Source organism: Bombina bombina, unplaced genomic scaffold (genome assembly GCF_027579735.1).
Source record: "Bombina bombina isolate aBomBom1 unplaced genomic scaffold, aBomBom1.pri scaffold_1520, whole genome shotgun sequence".
Lineage (NCBI taxonomy): Eukaryota > Metazoa > Chordata > Amphibia > Anura > Bombinatoridae > Bombina > Bombina bombina.
Genome location: NW_026512073.1, coordinates 20,875 through 42,127, shown reverse-complemented (window position 1 = coordinate 42,127; position 21,253 = coordinate 20,875). Strand labels below are relative to the sequence as shown.

The 21,253-nt window shown below is 37.5% G+C and overlaps 1 protein-coding gene and 2 non-coding genes across 3 annotated transcripts; all 3 read right to left on the bottom strand.

The window, feature by feature from the left end:
- Positions 1 to 6,109: 6,109 nt before the first annotated feature.
- On the bottom strand, positions 6,110 to 19,473 carry LOC128644107 (nucleolin). Its single transcript, XM_053696823.1, has 17 exons — positions 19,320 to 19,473; positions 18,060 to 18,170; positions 16,946 to 17,135; positions 16,771 to 16,860; positions 13,589 to 13,684; positions 12,174 to 12,278; positions 11,842 to 11,988; positions 11,509 to 11,604; positions 10,998 to 11,121; positions 10,780 to 10,922; positions 10,568 to 10,694; positions 10,179 to 10,327; positions 9,391 to 9,514; positions 8,028 to 8,164; positions 7,700 to 7,832; positions 6,890 to 7,155; positions 6,110 to 6,590 (listed from the first exon to the last, which is right to left on the bottom strand). Exons 1-17 carry the CDS (start codon positions 19,335 to 19,337, stop codon positions 6,532 to 6,534), a joined length of 2,115 nt encoding a protein of 704 aa, XP_053552798.1. The 5' UTR covers positions 19,338 to 19,473; the 3' UTR covers positions 6,110 to 6,531.
- LOC128644109 (small nucleolar RNA SNORD20) lies at positions 9,991 to 10,072 on the bottom strand. The gene has a single exon (XR_008399921.1). It is a non-coding gene; the product is annotated as a small nucleolar RNA SNORD20 (small nucleolar RNA).
- Positions 12,060 to 12,126, bottom strand: LOC128644108 (small nucleolar RNA SNORD82). Its single transcript, XR_008399920.1, has one exon. It is a non-coding gene; the product is annotated as a small nucleolar RNA SNORD82 (small nucleolar RNA).
- Positions 19,474 to 21,253: the final 1,780 nt, after the last annotated feature.

Below are 21,253 nucleotides of genomic sequence, written 5' to 3'. Positions count from 1 at the left end.
TAAGAGATAATACTGAGTAATACCCTTCAGATTTTTCAGGGTTAGGGCAGCATCGGTATATGGGAGGCGCAGTGAGAATTATGTCCCATAAGTTCCCATTGCTCTAAAGCCACCAATGCTCTACTGAAGAGACTGATATGGACTACAGAGACACCCTAGGACAAAGCAACACAATCTTGCACTACTTTAAAAATAATTAACTCTTGATTGAAGAATCTTTTACCAACACCTCACTTAACCACTGCCTATCACTAACGTAGGCAAAGAGAATGACAGGGGTGTGTGTGTGGGGTGCTATTTAACAGCTCTGCTGTGGTGCTCTTTGCCGCCTCCTGCTGACCAGGAGGTGAATATCCCATTAGTAATTAAGATGATCCGTGGACTCATTGTGACATAAAAAAGAAAAGCACCTCTGCACCGCAGCTACCCTGCTGAGGTGCTCCTACATGACAATCAGATAATCCTTTCAGTTATCGATGCACCGTCTATCCGTTTAGTGCTTCAGAAGAGCAATCTCAACTCCGGTGGTAGAAACGCATGCTCTGTATGGACCATGTGCTTCTAGTCACGACCTGATGTAGTCTTGTACTGTCTCCCGGACTGTAGTGCAACTTAAGTGGCGCGCAATTCAGAATGATCCGCCCATCGTAGGCGTTACCATAATCCTGTTAGTCATTTTGTAAAAATAAAATGTTTAACCATCAGAGCCATAATAAAAGCATTTCTCCAGCCCCAGTGTCTGCAATGTAATGCTGTCCCAATTCCTCTCCAGTCTAGGAGAGTTTATAGTGTCCCTAACATAGATGTGCCTCCCCTTTCCCTGTGCACACTGTCATTAATAGCATGCTCACTTCTGAGTCCCCCCCCCCAAGAAAAATAATAAAGTAGCACTTAACTACTTCTGCCTGACAGCAAGGCAGTTCACAGGCTTGAGGTCCTCTCCCTCACATCGGCCTGAGAAGGAAAAACATGCTGAGTAATCTTTACCTCTCTAAACGATATAGGGCAGCAAGAACTACATGGGAGGCGCAGTGAGAATTATGTCCCACAAGTTCCCATTGCTCTAAAGCCACCACTGCTCTACTGAAGAGACTGATATGGACTACGGCTACTCCCTAGGACAAAGCAGCACAATCTTGTGCCACTTTAAAAAATAATAAAGTCTTGATTTAAGAATCATAACACCTCACTTTACCACTTCCTATCACAAACGTAGGCAAAAAATGACTGGGTGGGAGTGAAGGGAGGTGATATTTAACAGCTTTGCTGTGGTGCTCTTTGCCACCTCTTGCTGACCAGGAGGTGAATATCCCATTAGTAATTCTGATCCGTGGACTCATCGTGTCATTAAAAAAGAAATAAAAACCATTCCTGCTGCATAACAAAAGATGCAGGAGACTATTTGCAGCTTAGTCATCTTAAATTAAGGGGATATTTTTTCATTCCATGATAAAGATAGCATGTATTTTTAAACATTCAATTTACTTGTAGCTTGCTTCCAAGTAGAGCATTGTTGCTCCTATCTAAGTATGCTTGTAATCTTTTGTTGGAAAAAAAACATGATTCAAACCAATTTTACACTTTCCTGTTCTATTTAATTTTGCTTTGACTCAACTTTCCTAAACCCTTCATTGTACTGCAATTCATTGCATGTATTTAAAGTCTTAAATAGATACGATATAACTGCTACACCAGGGGCAAAATAAAGCCTTGGCAGCAGGTTAGCCAAGTGCTGTTTGGGGCTTTTCCCCCCACAAGCTCTACAGGTTTGACACAAATATCACAAAAGAGGCAGGCTGCTGTGAACCCAGAATTTCAGCAAAGATAAAGGGTGCTAAATGGAAACCTGTATGCACAGCTCTAGTGTTACTACAATACATGCATTTTTAATGTTAACCCCTTAATGACCGAGGACGTGCAGGGTACATCCTCAAAAAAAAGGCAGTTAATAATGCCTGAGAACGTACCCTGCACGTCCTCGGTTTGGAAAGCAGCTGGAAGCGATCCTGCTCGCTTCCAGCTGCTTTCCGGTTATTGCAGTGATGCCTCGATATCGAGGCATCCTGCAATAACCATTTGTAGCCATCCGGTGCAGAGAGAGCCACTCTGTGGCCCTCTCTGCACCGGACATTAACGGCTACGTTCGTTGGTGGGTGCCGGTGTGGGAGGTGGGTGGCGGCCATCGATGGCCTTTGTGATGCGGAGGGGGGCGGGATCGGGGACGACCGGGGGGACGCGCACACGTGCAGGCCGGGCGGGCGCGTGCACGGGGAGGGAGCGGGTGGGAACCACTACGCTACAGAAATTTTTTTTGTTAGAAGTGGGGATCAAAGGGGTTAATATGTTTATTTTGGTGATCGGTTTGGCTGGTGGGGTATTGGACTGTGGGGGGGAAGCTACACTACAAAAACAAATAGTAAAAAATTAAAAAAACATTTTTATTTGCAAACTGGGTACTGGCAGAGAGCTGCCAGTACCCAAGATGGCCCCAATAAGGCAGAGGGGGAGCTATTTGGGGGGGATCAGGGAGTTTGGGGGCTAAGGGGGACCCTACATAGCAGCATATGTAAATATGCTTAAAAAAATATATATATTTTTTTATACCTTTTATTTTAGTACTGGCAGACTTTCTGCCAGTACTTAAGATGGCGGGGACAATTGTGGGGTGGGGGAGGGAAGAGTGCTGTTTGGGAGGGATCAGGGGGTGGGATGTGTCAGGTGGGAGTCTGATCTCTACACTAAAGCTAAAATTAGCCCTGCAAGCTCCCTACAAACTACCTAATTAACCCCTTCACTGCTGGCCATAATACACGTGTGATGCGCAGCAGCATTTAGCGGCCTTATAATTACCAAAAAGCAACGCCAAAGCCATATATGTCTGCTATTTATGAACAAAGGGGATCCCAGAGAAGCATTTAAAACCATTTGTGCCATAATTGCACAAGCTGTTTGTAAATAATTTTAGTGAAAAACCTAAAGTTTGAAAAAGTGAACAATTTTTTTTTTATTTGATTGCTTTTGGCGGTGAAATGGTGGCATGAAATATACCAAAATGGGCCTAGATCAATACTTGGGGTTGTCTACTACACTACAGCTAAAATTAACCCTAGAAGCTCCCTACATGCTCCCTAATTAACCCATTCACTGCTGGGCATAATACACGGTTGGTGCGCAGTGGCATTTAGCAGCCTTCTAATTACCAAAAAGCAAAGCCATATATGTCTGCTATTTCTGAACAAAAGGGATCCCAGAGAAGCATTTACAACCATTTATTCCATAATTTCATGAGTTGTTTGTAAATAATTTCAGTGAGAAACCTAAAGTTTGTGAAAAAATTTGTGAAAAAGTAAAATATTTTTTTATTTGATCGCATTTGGCGGTGAAATGGTGGCATGAAATATACCAAAATGGGCCTAGATCAATACTTTGGGATGTCTTCTAAAAAAAAATATATACATGTCAATGGATATTCAGAGATTCCTGAAAGATATTAGTGTCCCAATGTAACTAGCGCTAATTTTGAAAAAAAGTGGTTTGGAAATGGCAAAGTGCTACTTGTATTTATGGCCCTATAACTTGCAAAAAAAGCAAAGAACATGTAAACATTGGGTATTTCTAAACTCAGGACAAAATTTAGAAACTATTTAGCATGGGTGTTTTTTGGTGGTTGTAGATGTGTAACAGATTTTGGGGGTCAAAGTTAGAAAAAGTGTGTTTTTTTCCATTTTTTCCTCATATTTTATAATATTTTTTATAGTAAATTATAAGATATGATGAAAATAATGGTATATTTTGAAAGTCCATTTAATGGCGAGAAAAACGGTATATAATATGTGGGTACAGTAAATGAGTAAGAGGAAAATTACAGCTAAACACAAACACCACAACAATGTAAAAATAGCCTTGGTCCCAAACGGACAGAAAATGGAAAAGTGCTGTGGTCATTAAGGGGTTAAAGTTAAAGGGACAGTTTACTCAAATTCTCTCCCCTTTAATTTGTTCCCAATGATCCACTTTACCTTGTGGAGTGTATTAAATTGTTTACAAGTAGCTCCTTTACCCTTATATTGGCATTTGAAATTGTTAATTTAGCATGTGGTATCCCCACCTATTCTGAAAGTTTGTGGCCGCGCGTACCAGCTATAGATAAGCTTTGTAAACGCAGCCAGCAGAAGAAATTACACTCCCAGTGTGATAAAGCAGAGATAAGGTAATAAAATGTTGATTTTCCATTGTTCTCTCAAAGTATTGGTGATTGTTTTAAGGACAGGTATATGTACACAATGTGATACAGTAATGAGATCTGATTATATCTACAAGCTCAACCTATTTTATTAGGCTGTGGCTTTAAAACACAAAATCCGAGCTTTAATATACAGAAATAAACCTTAAAAAGCTAATTTTCATACATTTTTTACTCTGCAGTTGGTAAAAAAGCAATTGTAAACACATTAAGGGAAAAACTATTTTACAGTATACTGTCCCTTTAAGTGTCCTTTAAGTAGAAAATTTAGAATAGCCAGTAAGATTCAACAGTGTTGCTATTAAGGGACAGATGTAAAAGTCTGCAAAATAAGCTGAACACTAGAAACAAGAATTTAACAAGGCTGAAGTAATTTGTCAATGTTCTATTCATAATCTGCAAAAACATACAAAATGTATAACATTTCTCACTGTCGCAATAAATTTGAGAGGGGGGAAAAAAAAAAACCTAGACACAAACAAGGCTTATAGGAAAGTTGTTTGTGGAAGGTGTATTTCAACACATTTGTTAAAAAAAAAAAAAAAAAAAAAAAAAAAAAAGGCATTAGACATGAAAAACCATCTGGGTCAATTATAGAAAAACCCATAGGGCTTGATGCACATAAACCTTTCCACTAGATCAGTTACATGTTAAACAAAATTAAAGATTTTACTTCAAAATTGTGGGATTGTGCTCTTTCTGGAGCTGCATTTATTCTTGTGAAAGTTTAAGCACTAGGATCTGTATTTGCACAGATCCTAGTGTATTGAACTTACAAAATAAATGCTCTAGAAAAAGCACAATCCCACGAACGTCCACCTTTGGATCCCCACAAATTAGCAGAATGCATACCCCTACATGAAAGCAAATTAGCTATTTACTATACAATTGTGCAATACATAATTTCCCCCAAAGATGGAGATTTACTTAGCAAGCAGCTTTTTCCAGTTTATAAAATATATCTTATCACACAAGCAACAAGATTTTAAGTTTGACGAATGGGTGCCCAGTTTTAAAAATCCTATTTAAGACAGGGGCACTTTCATTTATCAAACTTTACTTCTTCTTGAAAGCCGCTTCAGTGCTTCCGTCGCAGGCCTCTTCATACATCAGCAATGACTAATCTGGCTTCCTCCAATCACTGCACTCCCCCCGGAGGAAGCTGGATTAGTCATTTTTGACATATGAGGAGACGAGACAGACAGGGGAAGCGCTGGATCAGCTTTTAAGAATAAAAGGCAAGTATTAGTTTGAATGAAAGCGCCCGTTTTTAATAGGATTTTTAAAAACCAGGCACACGTCAAACTTTACACTCACTTTAATTACCAACATACTTATTGTAAATAGCACCTTGGACATTACAGTATTAAAAAAAATCTAGAAGTCTGCCATCTACAGACTATGCTGTGACTGCCGACACTTTAGGAAACCTGCACAAGAGACATTCTATATTAACTGGATGAAAAGAAGTTATGACATTGAACGCCCATAAATCAATGAAAACCTGCAAAAACGCATTGCTGTAAAACCCAAGAATCATGCATGCTGGAAGTCACCTAACCTAGCTTTATAGTGATTAAGAATTTCTAAATGGGTTTGTATAATAAGTAGTCACAATCAAGGAAACTATGTACCTGGCTAATGTAATTTGCACCACTTGATTGCAGAGCTTCTTGGACTTTGAGCCTATTAAACTATAAATTACTATTCAAATTGTGGACCTTTAGCAGCTGGAACCTATGAACCAAGAGCTTGAGATCTAGGAAGATTGTTTAACTAAATGAAAGCTGTAAAGATTAATATTTTTTTAAAAGATTCCCAACCAAAAACTTAATTTTGAGACACGAGCAGAATATTTGGAAACAGTTATACTAAAAATAAGTAACCAGATGAGGTCCTTTAATCTGAACAAGACAAGTTGTTTAAGCACAGTCATTAACATTCTGCATTTACAGGGGGGGAAAAAAAAAAAAAAATCTACAGAAATTTTTTTCTCTTTACAGTGGGTAAAATTTGATAATGACAGGTTTAGGATAAGGTCTTCACACACACACTTCTTAAAAAAAAAGTCTGTAAGGATAATCAAGCAGTCACATCTTCTCATGAAATGACTTGGTATCCAGGTGGTAACAGGAAAGTACAACTCCACTTTGGAATGTCCACTAAAGGCTCCGGCAAAGAGTGGTATGAGGCAGGGAAATCACAGTGTCCCCTTCTGCCCCTATCAGAGTCCTTTAAGTTAAGGGAGATGGTTTCAGGTTTGAAGGGGTAATGAGAGAGAACTTTGTTCAGTCATCAAACCTTATCTTCTTTCCTTGGTTTCCACCTCTGAATCCACCTCCTCTACCTGGGGGATAGGACAAGATTGTTTTGTTAGCTGTATTTTAGGATTTAAAAAAAAAAAAAAAAAAAAAAAAAACAAGTCGAAATTAAGCTTCAATGATTCAGATGCACATTTGTGACACCAGCTGCTACTGATCATGGGCAAGACCAGTGTGTGCATCAGTGACTGTCTGATGGCTGTCACAATACAGGGGGACAACAAACTAAAAGGACATTTTGAAACATATTATACATAAGTCCCATAAAGACAAATTTTAACTAGAATCTGCACAAACTGTCCATCCAATATGGTTTGTCACTTACCTCCTCCAAAGCCACCTCTTCCTCTGTTGCCACCACCTCTGCCAAAACCACCACGCCCACCTCCTCTACCAAAGCCTCCACGACCACCACCTCTGCCACCAAAGCCACCTCTGCCACCAAAACCACCACGACCACCACCACGCTGATTGTCTCCCTTGGGTTTTGCAAAGTCCAGTGTGACTCTGCTCCCATCAATTTCCCCATCCTCCATTGCATCTTTGGCAGCTTTGGCATCCTCTGCCGATGAAAAGTCCACAAAACCAAACCTACAAAACAGGAGAATTACATTTATATGAAAATACCTATATTCTATTCATCATAAATTATGCCTAATTTTTTTTACCAAATCGAGAAAAGAGCATTGCATTAATGAAAAATGTATACATACTTTAGACCATCGATATAATCAATACAAGACAGTCCATGACCTGCGTAACATTGAACATTCATAAAGTCCTGTTCAACGCAGATAGTGTCATGCAATCATAGCAGTAGCCTTATCTTACAGGTGTGAAAAGCAATAGCAACAATTTAACCAACTTATGTTGAGTTGCCAATATAGGAGAGTGATTTACCAGATTCACACCTATCAAAAACATCAACCACATAAATTGTAACAATATGGCAATTTACATCCTCATGGACTGAGGGGTACAATATAGCGCAGTTGTGATTTTAATATGCTTCTCGCGCGAAACCATCTTCTGTCACATGGTACTGACAGGACGGTGCTCATTGAGAAGGTATTACATCATAAGATTACACTAACTGCCAAACAGTATAAGGAAGACAATCAAAAGTAGGAATTACCCTTTGGATGCTCCAGTATCTCTGTCTGTTACTATTCTAGCACCCACAGAGCCATCAAAGGATTCTCTTAATGTTTCTTCAGTAGTGTCCTCGGATAAACCTTTGACAAAAAGTGTTTTTGACTGTGTAGAGGCTAAAAAGAAAAAAAAACACAAAGATAGTTATCTTGGTTAATAAGCAAAACATGTGGGAATAGTCTTCTTTGATCAGCACTTTACTATCTAGAGAAAAGATAGGTTTCATCAGGATTTCAGATAAAATCATCACTTCCTGAAAAAACATTTAGGCTAACCAAATAAAGGCTATGCATCAATTGCCATGACCATACCTCCTCTGTTGCCTCCCTGTGGACCACCTCCCTGGCTGAACTCAAGCCGTATTGACCGGCCTTCAACATCTACATTGTTGGAGGAATCCATAGCATCCTTTGCCTCTTCAACAGAACTGAATTCTACAAAGGCAAAGCTGGAAAAAATAAAAAATGAAATGGGAAATTGTAGGTAAAGACAGAGTTCCTAATTAAAACATGGAAATCGAAACATGGTGAATCTTGCTCTTAGATTTTTGTGAGCTTATTATAGCACTGCTGTATTTTTCATTCTATTGTACAATTAGAGGTTGACAGCCCTTCAAGCATTAAAAGGTTTTTTTTATTTCACATTTCTTGTCTGCTACACACTTTGGAATTTTGATTATACTATACCAAAAAGCCATTTATAAAACTTAAAGGGACATCAAACCCAAAAATGTATTCTCTATCTGAATCAACTTTCCAATTTACTTCTATTTAATTTGCTTCCTTTTCTTGTTATTTGCTGAAAGGTTTATCTAGGCAAGTTCATGAGCAGCAGGGAAACTAGGTTCTAGCTGTTGATTGGTGGCTGCATACATTTATTGAATGTGATTGGCTCACCCATGTGTTTAGTTAGAAACTAGTAGTGCATTGCTGCTCCATCAACTAATGATACCAAGAGAATTAAACAGATTAGATAATTGAAGTAAATTAGAAAGTGGTTTAAAAAATTGTATTCTCTATCCGAATCATGAAAGAAAATTTTTGGGTTTCATGTACCTTTAAGTTTAATCACTGCAGGAATAAGGAGACAGAAAACCAGTATCAGGTGTACAGGAAATGTTATACTTTTTTTTTTTTTTAACAGTAGACTTAAAAACAGATTTAAGGTAAACTTTGATGAATGAAAGCCCAGTTTTTAAAACTACTATTAAAAACAGAGGCACCTTTCATAAGTTTAGAAAGCAGCAGTTTTGTTTAAAAACTTAAATCTCTCACCTCTTTAAAGCCGGAGCAGCTTCCCCCGCACGGAGATCCTCTTCACACGTCAGCGCCGACTAATCCGGCTTCCTACAATCACGGCATGGCCTCAGGCAATGATTCCCCTGGGGGGAAGCCGTCATTGGAGGAAGCCAGATCAGTCATTGCTGATGTGTGAAGAGGTAAGTTTTTAAACAAAATGTGAAGAGGTAAGTTTTTAAACAAAACGGCTGCTTTCTAAACTTTGACTGAGAGTGCCCCTATTTATAATAGTATTTTTGTATAAATGTTGCAGTCTTGTGGTCTGTTCAAATGCCAAAAGTTTTGCTTAGATCATGTTTTGTAGACCATCCATTTACACCTTACTATAAATCTGCTGTTCTACAAACAAGACCAGCAAGGCCATATCAACACTTACCCTTTTGGCCGACCCTGGTTGTTCTGTGGTATCCTAATAGCTACTGCTTTTTCAAACACTTCCTGCAAACTCTCTTCGGTAGCATTATAGGAGAGGTTGTTAACAACAAGCGTTTTCGATTCACCTAGTATGCAGTGAGAAAACAATGTTAAAACCAAAAAAAAAAAATAAGATTGTATAACACACAAATAGAACTTCAAAATATCATTGCTTTTATGTGGGTGCCATTTGGCACCTTGCAGACATGAAACCGTGTGAACCCAGTAAACTTCCCCATCTGCGGTTAGCTCAAAGTTACACACCTATGGCAATTCTCCTATATAATAAATTAAAATGCAACAATTACTCTATACACATATATACATATGTAACTTTATTACAGCTCTTAAGGAGGACATTGATAGTGAGCCAACAAAGGTATTTGTACATTGTAACCATGCCCTGGCCATGTCATGCTCAAGAATTGCAACATATTGTAGCTTAAGAGCAAGACACTAGCTATATCACAGTAAAAAAAGGCCATGTTCCAATTTGTCTTGAAAAAACAAAAAACACAATCCTACTAGCAAAGTACATGAAAGGGGTTTTAAAACCCAAGTTCTGAATCAGAACTTTATGACTATCTGAAGTAATTTTGCAATTGTTACATCATTTTTTCCCTAAGATAATTCAGTCATATCCAGCTACCTTAGTACAAGTAAGGTTTTAAGCTATATGCAGACAAAAATTGCATTCACAGTATGTAAAGGGGAGTAGAGGGGTGAGATTTGAAATACTGTATAACATACCTCCTTGACTACCTCTTTTAGAGGCAGAATTCTGGCTTTTATCCCCTGTATAGTCTATGAAAATGGAGCGACCCTCAACCTCTGAACCTTGTTTCTCCTCCATGGCCTTATCAGCCTCCTCTTCTGTGTTGAATTCAACATATGCAATACTAAGTAGGGGAGGGAGAAAAAATAAAAAACAAAAATTTTTCTCAAATAAGACTCCAAAAAAAGAAGCTAACCATTAGTGCATTTACAGTAAACCACTTGTTAAAAGTAACATGTCTCAGCACTCAATCTTTACACATAAAGGGCTTGAAATTTCCAAAAGTACCAAATTTTAGCAGATTAAATATAAAATTTGACTTAGTGAGGGGAATTACATTAAATGTGGACCTTAGAAAACTTACCCTTTGCTAGAACCATCTTTCCCAACTGGTAATCTGATCTCTTTAGCATTTTCAAAGACTTCTTGTAACTCTTCCGAAGTGGTGTTATATGGCAGATTTTTAACAAACAGGGTACGTGCATCTCTGTCTGTAGAAATAAATAAAATGTCTTCATATGCATTACAAAACAATGCATGAGCTAAACCTTACAACATACTTAATTTGATACATACCCTTCTTGTTATCTGGACCCTTGGTCTTATTTTTGTCCAATGCTTTGTCCAACTTCATCTCACTACCGAGAACTTTTTTCCCATTGAATTTCAGTGCCCGTTCTACCTCTTCTTCAGAAGAAAACTCCACATAACCAAATTTCCTAGAAAATATATGAAGTTTAGTATAAGATAAATAGAAGGAAAAGTAAAATTGTGATGCAGAAACAGAGCCTCACTTTGATGATCCAATGCGAACATCTTGAACAGGTAAATTCTTCTTTGAGAAGAATTCCCTGAGGGCATCTTTCAGTTCATCAAAGTCCTTTGTTGAATTCAGGTTGCCCACAAAGACAGAGAGGCCTAATACGGGAGAGAAATAATTATAATCTTGTATAAAATGCAACAGTTTCAATCAGTGAAGAAAGGCTTTGATCACATCTTACTATTTTTTCTTTGCCAGAGTATAATTTCTAAATAACTGACCATAAAGGGAGCACTGAATATATTCTCCAAATCCTAGTTTCTCAACCGTTCTTACATGTACTCCTGGGGCTTTGGTAAAGGGTACTCAGTAGCATGCACTTTCATTATCTATTGCCCACATTTCACATATTTTTGTTACCCAATGTGTGTGCAATTGGGGGTACTTAGAATATTTATGCCTGATGGGGTACTTGATAAATAAAAGGGTGAGAAACACTACTCTAAATTGACCATAAGGTAGAACTAAGTCATTAGTTTAGTTACCTTCTGGTGCAGTCTCTGTCTTCTGCTTCTTTGTTTCAGGAACATTTTTCTGTTTTGGCATCTCCTTTTTACGTTTTCCAGAATCTTTAACAGTCTCTAGAAAAGAACATTATATATATATATATATATATATATATATATATATATATATATATATATATATATATATATATATATATATATATATATATATATATATATATATATATATATATATATATATATATATATATATATATATATATATATATATATATATATATATATATATATATATATATATAGCTAAATAAAAATATATTTTAAGTGTATCAATCTATTCACCACCATTACCTTCATCCTCGTCATCCTCATCTTCCTCGTCGTCATCCTCATCATCGTCATCATCATCCTCATCATCGTCCTCCTCACTTGCTTTAGGTGGTGCAGATTTTTTTACCTTGGTAACAGCAGGTGCTACCTCCATCTCTTCATCTGAGTCTGAAGTGAGAGATTCAGATCAGTTACGTATAGTTTGAGAAAACTAAAAACGAACTATAATCTTCCAAATAACACATCAGAAAGTGTAAGACATCAAAGATATCAGTATTAAGTCCCTTGGTGATCATCATTTGTGCAGATGGAAGGCGTGGGTCAAAATAATCTTATGTAGTGAGGCAACTTACCTTCCTCTTCATCATCCTCTGATTCATCTTTCTTTGCCACTGGCTTTTTTGCTGCAGTCTTATTGGCAGGTGTTTTTTTCGCAACAGGTTTTTCTTCTTCAGATTCTTTTGGGGAATGGAAAAATGACGTTTATTACACTGGACACTATTCCCAAATTGTGAAAGAAATGTTGAATGTACATTAATATGCAACCTCTAACAGGGGACAAGTTGCACTAACCCACAAAAGGATTCCCAGGAAACTGGTACAGTTATTAAAAGTAAATTACAAATACATACGCAAGAAGTTCACAAAATAACCATACTAAAATGGGACAGTTACATTGTTTTTTAGCTACAGAACTGAAACTGCCCTTCCATAGAAAAGGAAAGTCATAATACATTGACCACCACCATGGAATTCAGAATTAAAAGAACATCCAATACTACATCAAGCATAGTTTAGGTTATTCTGCGATTACTTCTAGTAATGGGTGACACCATGTTGTAATCTACTTACAACACGACCACACTGGAAACCAGTAAAAGCTAGAGTTGTTGCACATGTGCAGACACCTGCGGTGAAACCTACACCTAGATTCCAAAATGGTGGCACCCATAATTAGAGGAAGGTGCATGAAATTTATTTAGCGTTTAATGTCCCATAAGTTCATAATTACTGGTTTAATTGTTAAAGGGACAGGAAATCCCAAACGTATTTGTGATTCAGAAGGAACAGTTTTTACACCTTCCAAGTGTACTTTTATCAAATATGCTTCTTTCTTTTGTTATCCTTTGCTGAAGAGCATTGCCATACTGGCAGCTATTTAAACACGTCCATTTAGCCAATAGATGGGAGCAGGCACAGATCATCAAGTAGCTCCCACTAGTGTAGCATATGTGCGTATTTAATTTCAACAATTGATACCAAGTGAACAAAACACATTTGAAAATAGAAGTGATTTTTAAAAATGTCTTATTACATGCAGATTGCTAGTTTAACAGTCTTACCTGTCTTCAAAATGGAAATAGTACACTTTATTTGCATAAATATTTTGTAGATCCATATATATTGCCCATCTGGAAGTGTTTTTGTAACCAAGTACAGATTTACATATTTTTAAAAAACATTGTGCTGATTTTTTAGACTCCTAACCAAGCCCCAACATATCAGATGTAGACTTAGGAGTTAGCAGGAATCTGTAGACTCATTTGCGTAATCTATAAGCAGGGGAGGGAGAGAGTCTGCTTCAGCCCCTTTCACTGGGTGTCCCAGTCTAACCCCATCAACAGTGCCAAACTGAGCTACTAAGTTTTAAAAGTTTTATACTGGATATTTAGATCTGTAACCATGCATATTTCTTAATAGTAGTGTATTACAAACATTTATATGGAAATTGGGGTACACTGTCCATTCAAGTGATCACATGACATACCTTCCTCAGATTCTTCTTTCTGTGCAGCTGGTTTCTTCACTGCAGGCTTACCGACTGGTGACTTCTTAGCAACAGGTTCTTCTTCCTCAGATTCATCTAAAAAAGTAGTAATAGTATAGCTAAAAAAAACACTAGTGCTTAAGACTGATCCAATGGAATTAATGCTAGTTTTCTAAAGATTCCATAGGTGTCTTTTTTACTTACCATGTAATCCCCCACCAACTAAAAGTGCAAGAAAAATCTCTAAAATTATTTGCTGTTTAAATCATTTAACAACTTGCCAATTTACTTGTATTAATTAGATTCTCTCACTATCCTCTGTTGAAAATACCTAGGTAGGCTCAGGAGCAGCAAAGCACTACTGGGAGCAAGTTGATAGGGGGCTGTATGAATTATAGGTATACAAAATCCCGAATAGTAGGTACAGCACTCCAAGGGGTATGCACACCACAATCGGGAGCCACTCACTGCCCCAAACGAATCAAAAAACAAAGGAAAGTGGCAGAAAAACTTCATAGGAGTTTACAGCACAAACAAATGCAGTAGCAGCAACGTTTCGGGTATACACCCTTATTCATGCTATCATACAACTGAATTCACAACTATTTATACCCTCTGACCACCAGATGGCACTCTAGGGCCAAAACATTGTTAAAGGGACACTCAGGTTTTATTAAATTTTTCATGATTCAGATACAGCATGTAATTTTAAACTTTCCAATTTACTCAATTAAAAAAAAAAAAAAAATGTGCTAAAGTGCCCGGTTTTTTAAAATTCAATTAAAAACAGGGGCACTTTAATTCATCATAATTTACATTTCACTCGTGTTGTGAAAAAATACTTACCTTTTAATCTTGACAGCCGATACTTACCTTTTAATCCTCCACCAGTCTCAAAGCCTTTTCCTGGGTCTAAAATGAGGAATACGGCTTCCTCCAATCACGGCGTTGAATCAGACACTGATTCCCCCGGGGGGGAAGCCGTGATTGGAGGATGACTTATCCATCATTTCCAACGTCAGAAATGGCTTGCGACGACCGGAGGAAGCTGGAGCTGCTGTCAAGTTTAAAAGGTATTTTTTCACGAGTGAAATGTAAATTGATTAAAGTGCCCCTGTTTTTATTAATAATTTAAAAAACCGGGCACTTTAGCATCAAAATTTACATTCACTTTAACAGCCTCCATAAAGGCAATGAATCTTAAAGGAAATATAACAGATCCATTAAAAACAAGAAAACCCTCTACTACTCTTAAAGACATATATATGTATATTAATGTACATTAAATATTAGCGAAAAACTCTAATCAGTACCATTTAAAACCCCCCCCCCACAAATTTACAAAAAAAAAAAAAAAAAAGACAAATCTCAATCTTTATTTAGACCAACTAGGCTGCATAGTGCCCAATTTAAAAAAAAAAAAAAAATCAAAGATTGTTTCAGGCTATGCTCCCTCTCACCACCTCTATAGGGCATAGTTATAAACTATTTGAAATCTCAATTGGTTTATAGCGTTGCCCATTTTAATAAAATGCTGAGAAACAGGGGCTTTGACATTACTGGTCCTGATATTACTTTTAGGTTCCACTATTCTGTCTCAAACGGCTCTAGTGTTGTCTCCAACATAGCTCTGCCCACATTTAAACATCTAATTAGCCAATAAATGTGAGCAGGCACAGATCATCAAGTAGCTCCCACTAGTGTAGCATATATGCGTATTTAATTCCGACTGATACCAAGTGAACAAAGCACATTTGAAAGTAGAAGTGATTTTAAAAGTTTAAAATAGCTGAAATCGTTTAGAGGTTTGACAGTGCCCACTCCAGTCTTTACTTGGGGTACTTTTTTGGGGATTTTGTCTAATATTTAATGTAGTACATGAATATATTTAGGTCTTTAAGAGTAGGAGAGGGTTTTCTTGTTTTTAATGATTTTTTTATATTGCCTTTATGGAGGCTGTTAAAGAGTTAATGTTCTGGCCCTAGCCATCTAGTGGTCAGAAGGTATAAACAGTTGTGAATTCAGTTGTGTGATAGCATGAGTAATTGTGTATGCCCGAAACGTTGCTGCTACTGCATTTTGTGCTGTAAACTCCAAGACATTTTGCCACTTGTATTATAGGTATAGCCATCTCTTGTCATTGGTGTGTTCAGTTAGCTCCCAGTAGCACATTGCTGCTCATTCAACAAATACCAAGAGAATAAAGCAAACATGATATAATATAAAAGTATATTGGAAAGTTGTTTCAAATTGTATACCCCTATCTGAAGCTTTAAAGATTTTTTTTAGTATGTCCATTTAAAGGGAAAGCAAAAAATAAATGTATTAGAAAGCAGTCATGTTCTATGATCAAATTTTGCTTAGTTCTCTTGTTCTTTATAATAAGGGGTAAATCCTAGGTGAGCTCAGTAGTGTGCATATGTTTTAAGCCATCTGGCAGCAGTGTTTGCAAGAATGCCTATAGCAATGTTAGCAATCTGACATACATAGTTACAAACTCTATCGACATGTGCATGCTGTGTTTTGAGCCCACCTTTGTTTACTCTTCCAAGGATGTTAAAGGGACATAATACTCATATGCTAAATCACTTGTAACTGATGCAGTATAACTGTAAAAAGCTGACAGGAAAATATCACCTGAGCATCTCTTTGTAAAAAAGGAAGATATTTTACCTCACAATCTCCTCAGCTCAGCAGAGTAAGTTCTGTGTAAAAAGTTACTCAGCTGCAGGTAAAAAAAATTAAGAAATGAAATGAACAGCAGCGCTGAGGTCATGAACTTTTACTGTGATCTCATGAGATTTCATAGTAAGCTTCCTTTACCTGATTGGTGAAATAAGATGAGTGCACGATGCTCATCCCTTCAGATGTCCCAGGACAGACACACTAAAATGCTGCTTAGAAATCCTTTACAATGGGAGGTGGCTACTGAGGAACTTTTGAGGTAAAATATCTTTCTTTTTTACATAGAGATGTTCAGGAGATATTTTCTAAGTCAGCTTTTTACAGCTATGCTGCATCACTTTCAAGTGTTTAAACATTTGGGTGTTATGGCCCTTTAAGCGCACAAAGTTTAATAGTAAATTGGAAGGTTATTTAAATACTGCATGCTCTCTCAATCGTTAGTTTAATTTTGACTTTACTATCCCTTAAGTTTCTACAAAGGAAAAAAAAAAACACACCATCGTCGTCGGACTCTTCCTTCTTAGCTACTGGTTTCTTGGCCACTGGCTTTTTAGCAACTGGTTTCTCTTCTTCCTCCGATTCCTCATCTTAATAAAAAATATATATATTTTTGTTTAGATATCTTTTATTGCTTAATAATCAAGACAAGACAATCACTATCAAAAAACATACCAGAGTCCTCTTCCTCATCTTCACTATCCTGCTGCTTCTTTTGCCGTTTGCCATTTTTGGCCCCTGCTGGAGTAGATCCCTTCTTTCCTGGTGTAACCACCTTTGCCGGAGTTGCAGCTTTCTTCCCTGGTGTTGGTTTTGCAGGGGTTGCTGCCTTCTTAGCTGGAGTTTTTTTCACAGGAACCACCACCTTAAAAAAAAAAAAAAGTAATTCTTTCCAAATACATGCTCAAAAGAACTGTAAATGATAGATTTTTTTTCAGAACATCTCTGAATTTGTTTGGCAGTTCCTTGAAACTTCCAATCCATTAAATGGGACATAATAAATTTCTCATTCATGATTCAGATATGAGTATATAATGTTAATCCACATTTCAATTTACTTTTGAAATACTTCATTCGCTTCTTATCTTTTTGTTGAAAAGCAAGGAGGTACACTAAGGAAATATGCAGATGTCTGTAGCACTATACGCCAGCAGTTTAACAAGAATGTTACACAATAACACTAAGTTACAGCACTTTATTCCTGCTATATAGAGCTTAAAGGGACATTAAACACTTTGAGATGGTAATATAAAATGATAAATTGTATATAATAAAACAACTCTGCAGTATACTTTCATTATTTATTTTGTCCTCTTTGCCTGTAATTCCATTCTGAAATTGTGAGCTTTTCAGTTCCTGTTAGAAATGGAAGTGCAGAACACTTAAGTCCAGCACAACCATTGGCTGCACACTCTAGTGACCTATGTATAACTGTCTCTAATTGGCCACAGCAGAGAAGGTAACACAAGTTACAACATGGCAGCTCCCAGAGTTTTATAGACACTAAAACTTTACACTTATTTTGTCACTTTTTAAACAACTAATGCAACTTTAAAAAATACATCTACATGTTAGTCATGGACTAATCTTTTCTTTGAATGCATCATTCTATCTAGCATGTATTTAGTGTTTAATGTCCCTTTAATATATGCATGCTACTTGTGTCTAGTTATCTACAATACCAAAGCAAATATATCAAAAGCTGTAAATTGGAAACTTAAAATTGTATGCTCCATCTGAATCACAAAAACACTGTCAACCCCCCATCACTATGCCACAAACAGGTTACCTCCTCTTCACTACTATCATCTTCTTCCATATCTTCTTCTTCATCACTATCATCTACATCTTTTGGGGGTGGTGGGGCAGCCTTTTTCGATTTAGCTTGCATTTTTGATGCCTATTGATAAAAGGATATGAATTTAGTGGTCTATTGCATTTATGTTATGTTGAAAAAAAAAAATTGAGTATACAGTGTAAACATGTTTTATCTGATCCATTTAAAAGAATATCACTTCTTAATGGATGCCCCTGTGCTAAATAAGAGCAATCCATATAGCAAACAAGAAATAGAGGTCTCAACAGTTTGATACAAAAAAAAATTAGACAGTATTATCAAGAGTAAAACTTTAAAACATGTTACTTGAACTACCAAAAAAAAATATATACATAATTTAACAAAAAGCTTTAAGCATAATAGGTGCGATGTGCATTGAACTAATTTCACCTTAATATTTAAAATTTTAGCCAGTTTTAGAGATTATAGCAAAAAAATGATTACACACATATATATATATATATATATATATATATATATATATATATATATATATATATATATATATATATATATATATATATATATATATATATACACACACACACACTTGCATACGCCGTAATAGATACGTTTTAGGTACGACGCGCGTCACTACATAAGTGATGTGAATCGTCTAGTCTTACATTCCTACTACAAAGTCTGACGGCCACGTGGAGGACCTTAGCACACCACTACAGGGCACCAAGCGGGAGTCATCCACGTGCGTGACACCGGAAGTCGGGACTAGAAAGTTCACGCTAATGCATACTCAAAATGGCGAAGCCGAGTCTACCGTATCAGAAGTGGCAACAAGAGAACCGAGAAGCACACAAAATACATGTCAGCTTAAAGAACGATCATACTGCTATGTGGAATAAACCATACGCTTTGAATACGTTGCTAAAGAATGTAATACACCACTGACCGATAAAATTTAATTACGTATCGCGACACTTTAAGGCCACGTGGGGTGACGTAAAGCGCACATCACTAACCAAGCGCGCCTTTACTGTAACCATTTGCGCATGCACACAGACAATGGCCCGCTCGCCACAAGATACCCATGGTGCAGATTTGCTCTGTTAGAGAACGTTGCAAATCTACAAATACATAGGTAGACGTTTCCATGATCACGAAATACAAATACGCAACTATATATAAAAAATAAAACAGAAGGTGCCCATTTATAGGTGTAAATGATGCATACAAACCAGCTTGACAGATATTTACCTTAGCGAGTTTCACCATGGTGGTTGTTTATAAAGTTTCTGTTGATCAACAGAGGCAAATATCTTAGCTGTCCTGCCTTGATGTGAGATGGCTGTGACAAGAAACCGAGTGCACGCAAAGCTTCCGCGGCAGTGCTAATAAAGACTACGTGTCACGTGTGTTACGATAGCCAATCTGTGCAAGGCAACATATTAGAACACCCCCTTCGTTATACAGCCAATCCTATTTTGCCGAACATGCAACCAATAAGAATTGAAATGCTTGTGATGGAGCGCAAGGTGAAAACCAATAAAGTAACGTTGTAGGTGTAAGCCAATTCGCGTGTAGTAATGGACGGAGCTGTCCAATCGGGTATCGCGGTTTGGACCTCGTAGCCATTTTGATTAAGTCTACCATGTGTTTTTTCGGATACGGAAGATGGCGGCTCCCTGTATGATTCCCACGTGGATAACCAACAGTGTATGCCATGGTCTATGTGTTCCTGTATTCTAAATTTTAGCTGCATGTAGCTATAACTCATTCATTAGGACGTTACTGTATACTGTTGTATTTGTACTTCTGAGTGTGACTGGAGTTTATATATTCATGCGGCGGCTTCTTGGTACCAACAGAAATAAAGTCTATATCCCGGCCACGGTATACGTCAATGAAGTGTGTGTCATTTCAAACTAAAACTTCCCAAAAAACCTGAGCATTTTTACCATCACTCAATTTAAACAGAAATATACAGTATCAGTAGGGTTGCCGGTATTTTACCAACACGACCAGTATTTTTAAAGGTTAATATCAATGTATAAAATAATGAATAAATATTGAAAGAAAGCCCTTGTCAAAATGAAACGCCTTCTGAGTGTGATGAATACAAGTTATAAACAAATTAGCATTTAACCTTTTAACGCCGTTATGCCGTTCTATTCCGTCATATTTACACTGGGCTTTAAAGCCATTATGACGGAATAGAACGTCATAACAAGCGGCTGTCCTGAAGCCTTCTGCGCTTCAAGGACTTGATCGCGGTCTGGAGGGCGTTCCTAGGGTTGTAGGGACGCCCCCAGATGCGATCCAATAATTGAAATCTTGCGATCGTATGCACGATCGCGTAGTTTCAATTTGTCTACATCGGAACAGGTGTTCCGATGTAGACACTTTAACCCTGTCACGAAAGGGTTAAAATCAGTCCTATCAGCTTTAGTTTTTGAGTTATGTGGTTAATTAGTTATGCAAATTTATGTTAATTAACATGGCCCCGGTATTTTTTTCCAAAAAAGGTGGCAACCCTATTCAGCTATATATATTTTTCTTTTACAAGATATGACGAGTCCACGGATGTCATCCTTACTTATGGGATATCGCTTCCTGGTCAGCAGGAGGAGGCAAAGAGCACCACAGCAGAGCTGTATATATAGCTCCTCCCTTCCCTCCCACTCCAGTCATTCTCTTTGCCTGTGTTAGTGATAGGAAGAGGTAAAGTGAGGTGTTAGTAAAGATTCTTCAATCAAGTTTTTATTATTCTTTAAGTAGTACCACTGAGTGCTACTTTGCTCCAGGGTGTAGCCTAGACCAGATCAATCTCTACAGGAAAAAAGAGAGAATTATTTGGTGGCTTTTAAGCAATAGGAACTGGTGGGACATAATTCTCACTGCGCCTCCTATATTTATTTGCTGCCCTATTCCAGATAGCCTAAGTTCTCTTAACTCAGGCTTATCTTGTTCCACAGGGCTATGGGAGGAAGAGAGAGAGAGACCTCTTACACCTGCTGGACTGCCATGCTGTTGCACAGCTTCGAGGTAAGTGCTAACTTTATTTGTCTGGGGACACATTCTCTCAGAAGAAAGTGAGCACTATTTTAATACATTCACATGTCAAGGGCTAAGCTGTAGATGGGCTCCTTATTGTGATGGCCTGAGGTACATTGTACAGACTCTGGGGCTGG

Bases quoted from the DNA above. Each gene is read 5' to 3' on its own strand.
- LOC128644107 (XM_053696823.1), bottom strand. The intron at 10,328-10,567 runs GTAAGTTTTCTA...TCCCCTACTTAG, and splicing joins AAAGATGGTTCTAGCAAAGG to TATTGCATATGTTGAATTCA. The intron at 9,515-10,178 runs GTATGTTATACA...ACTGCATACTAG, and splicing joins TAAAAGAGGTAGTCAAGGAG to GTGAATCGAAAACGCTTGTT.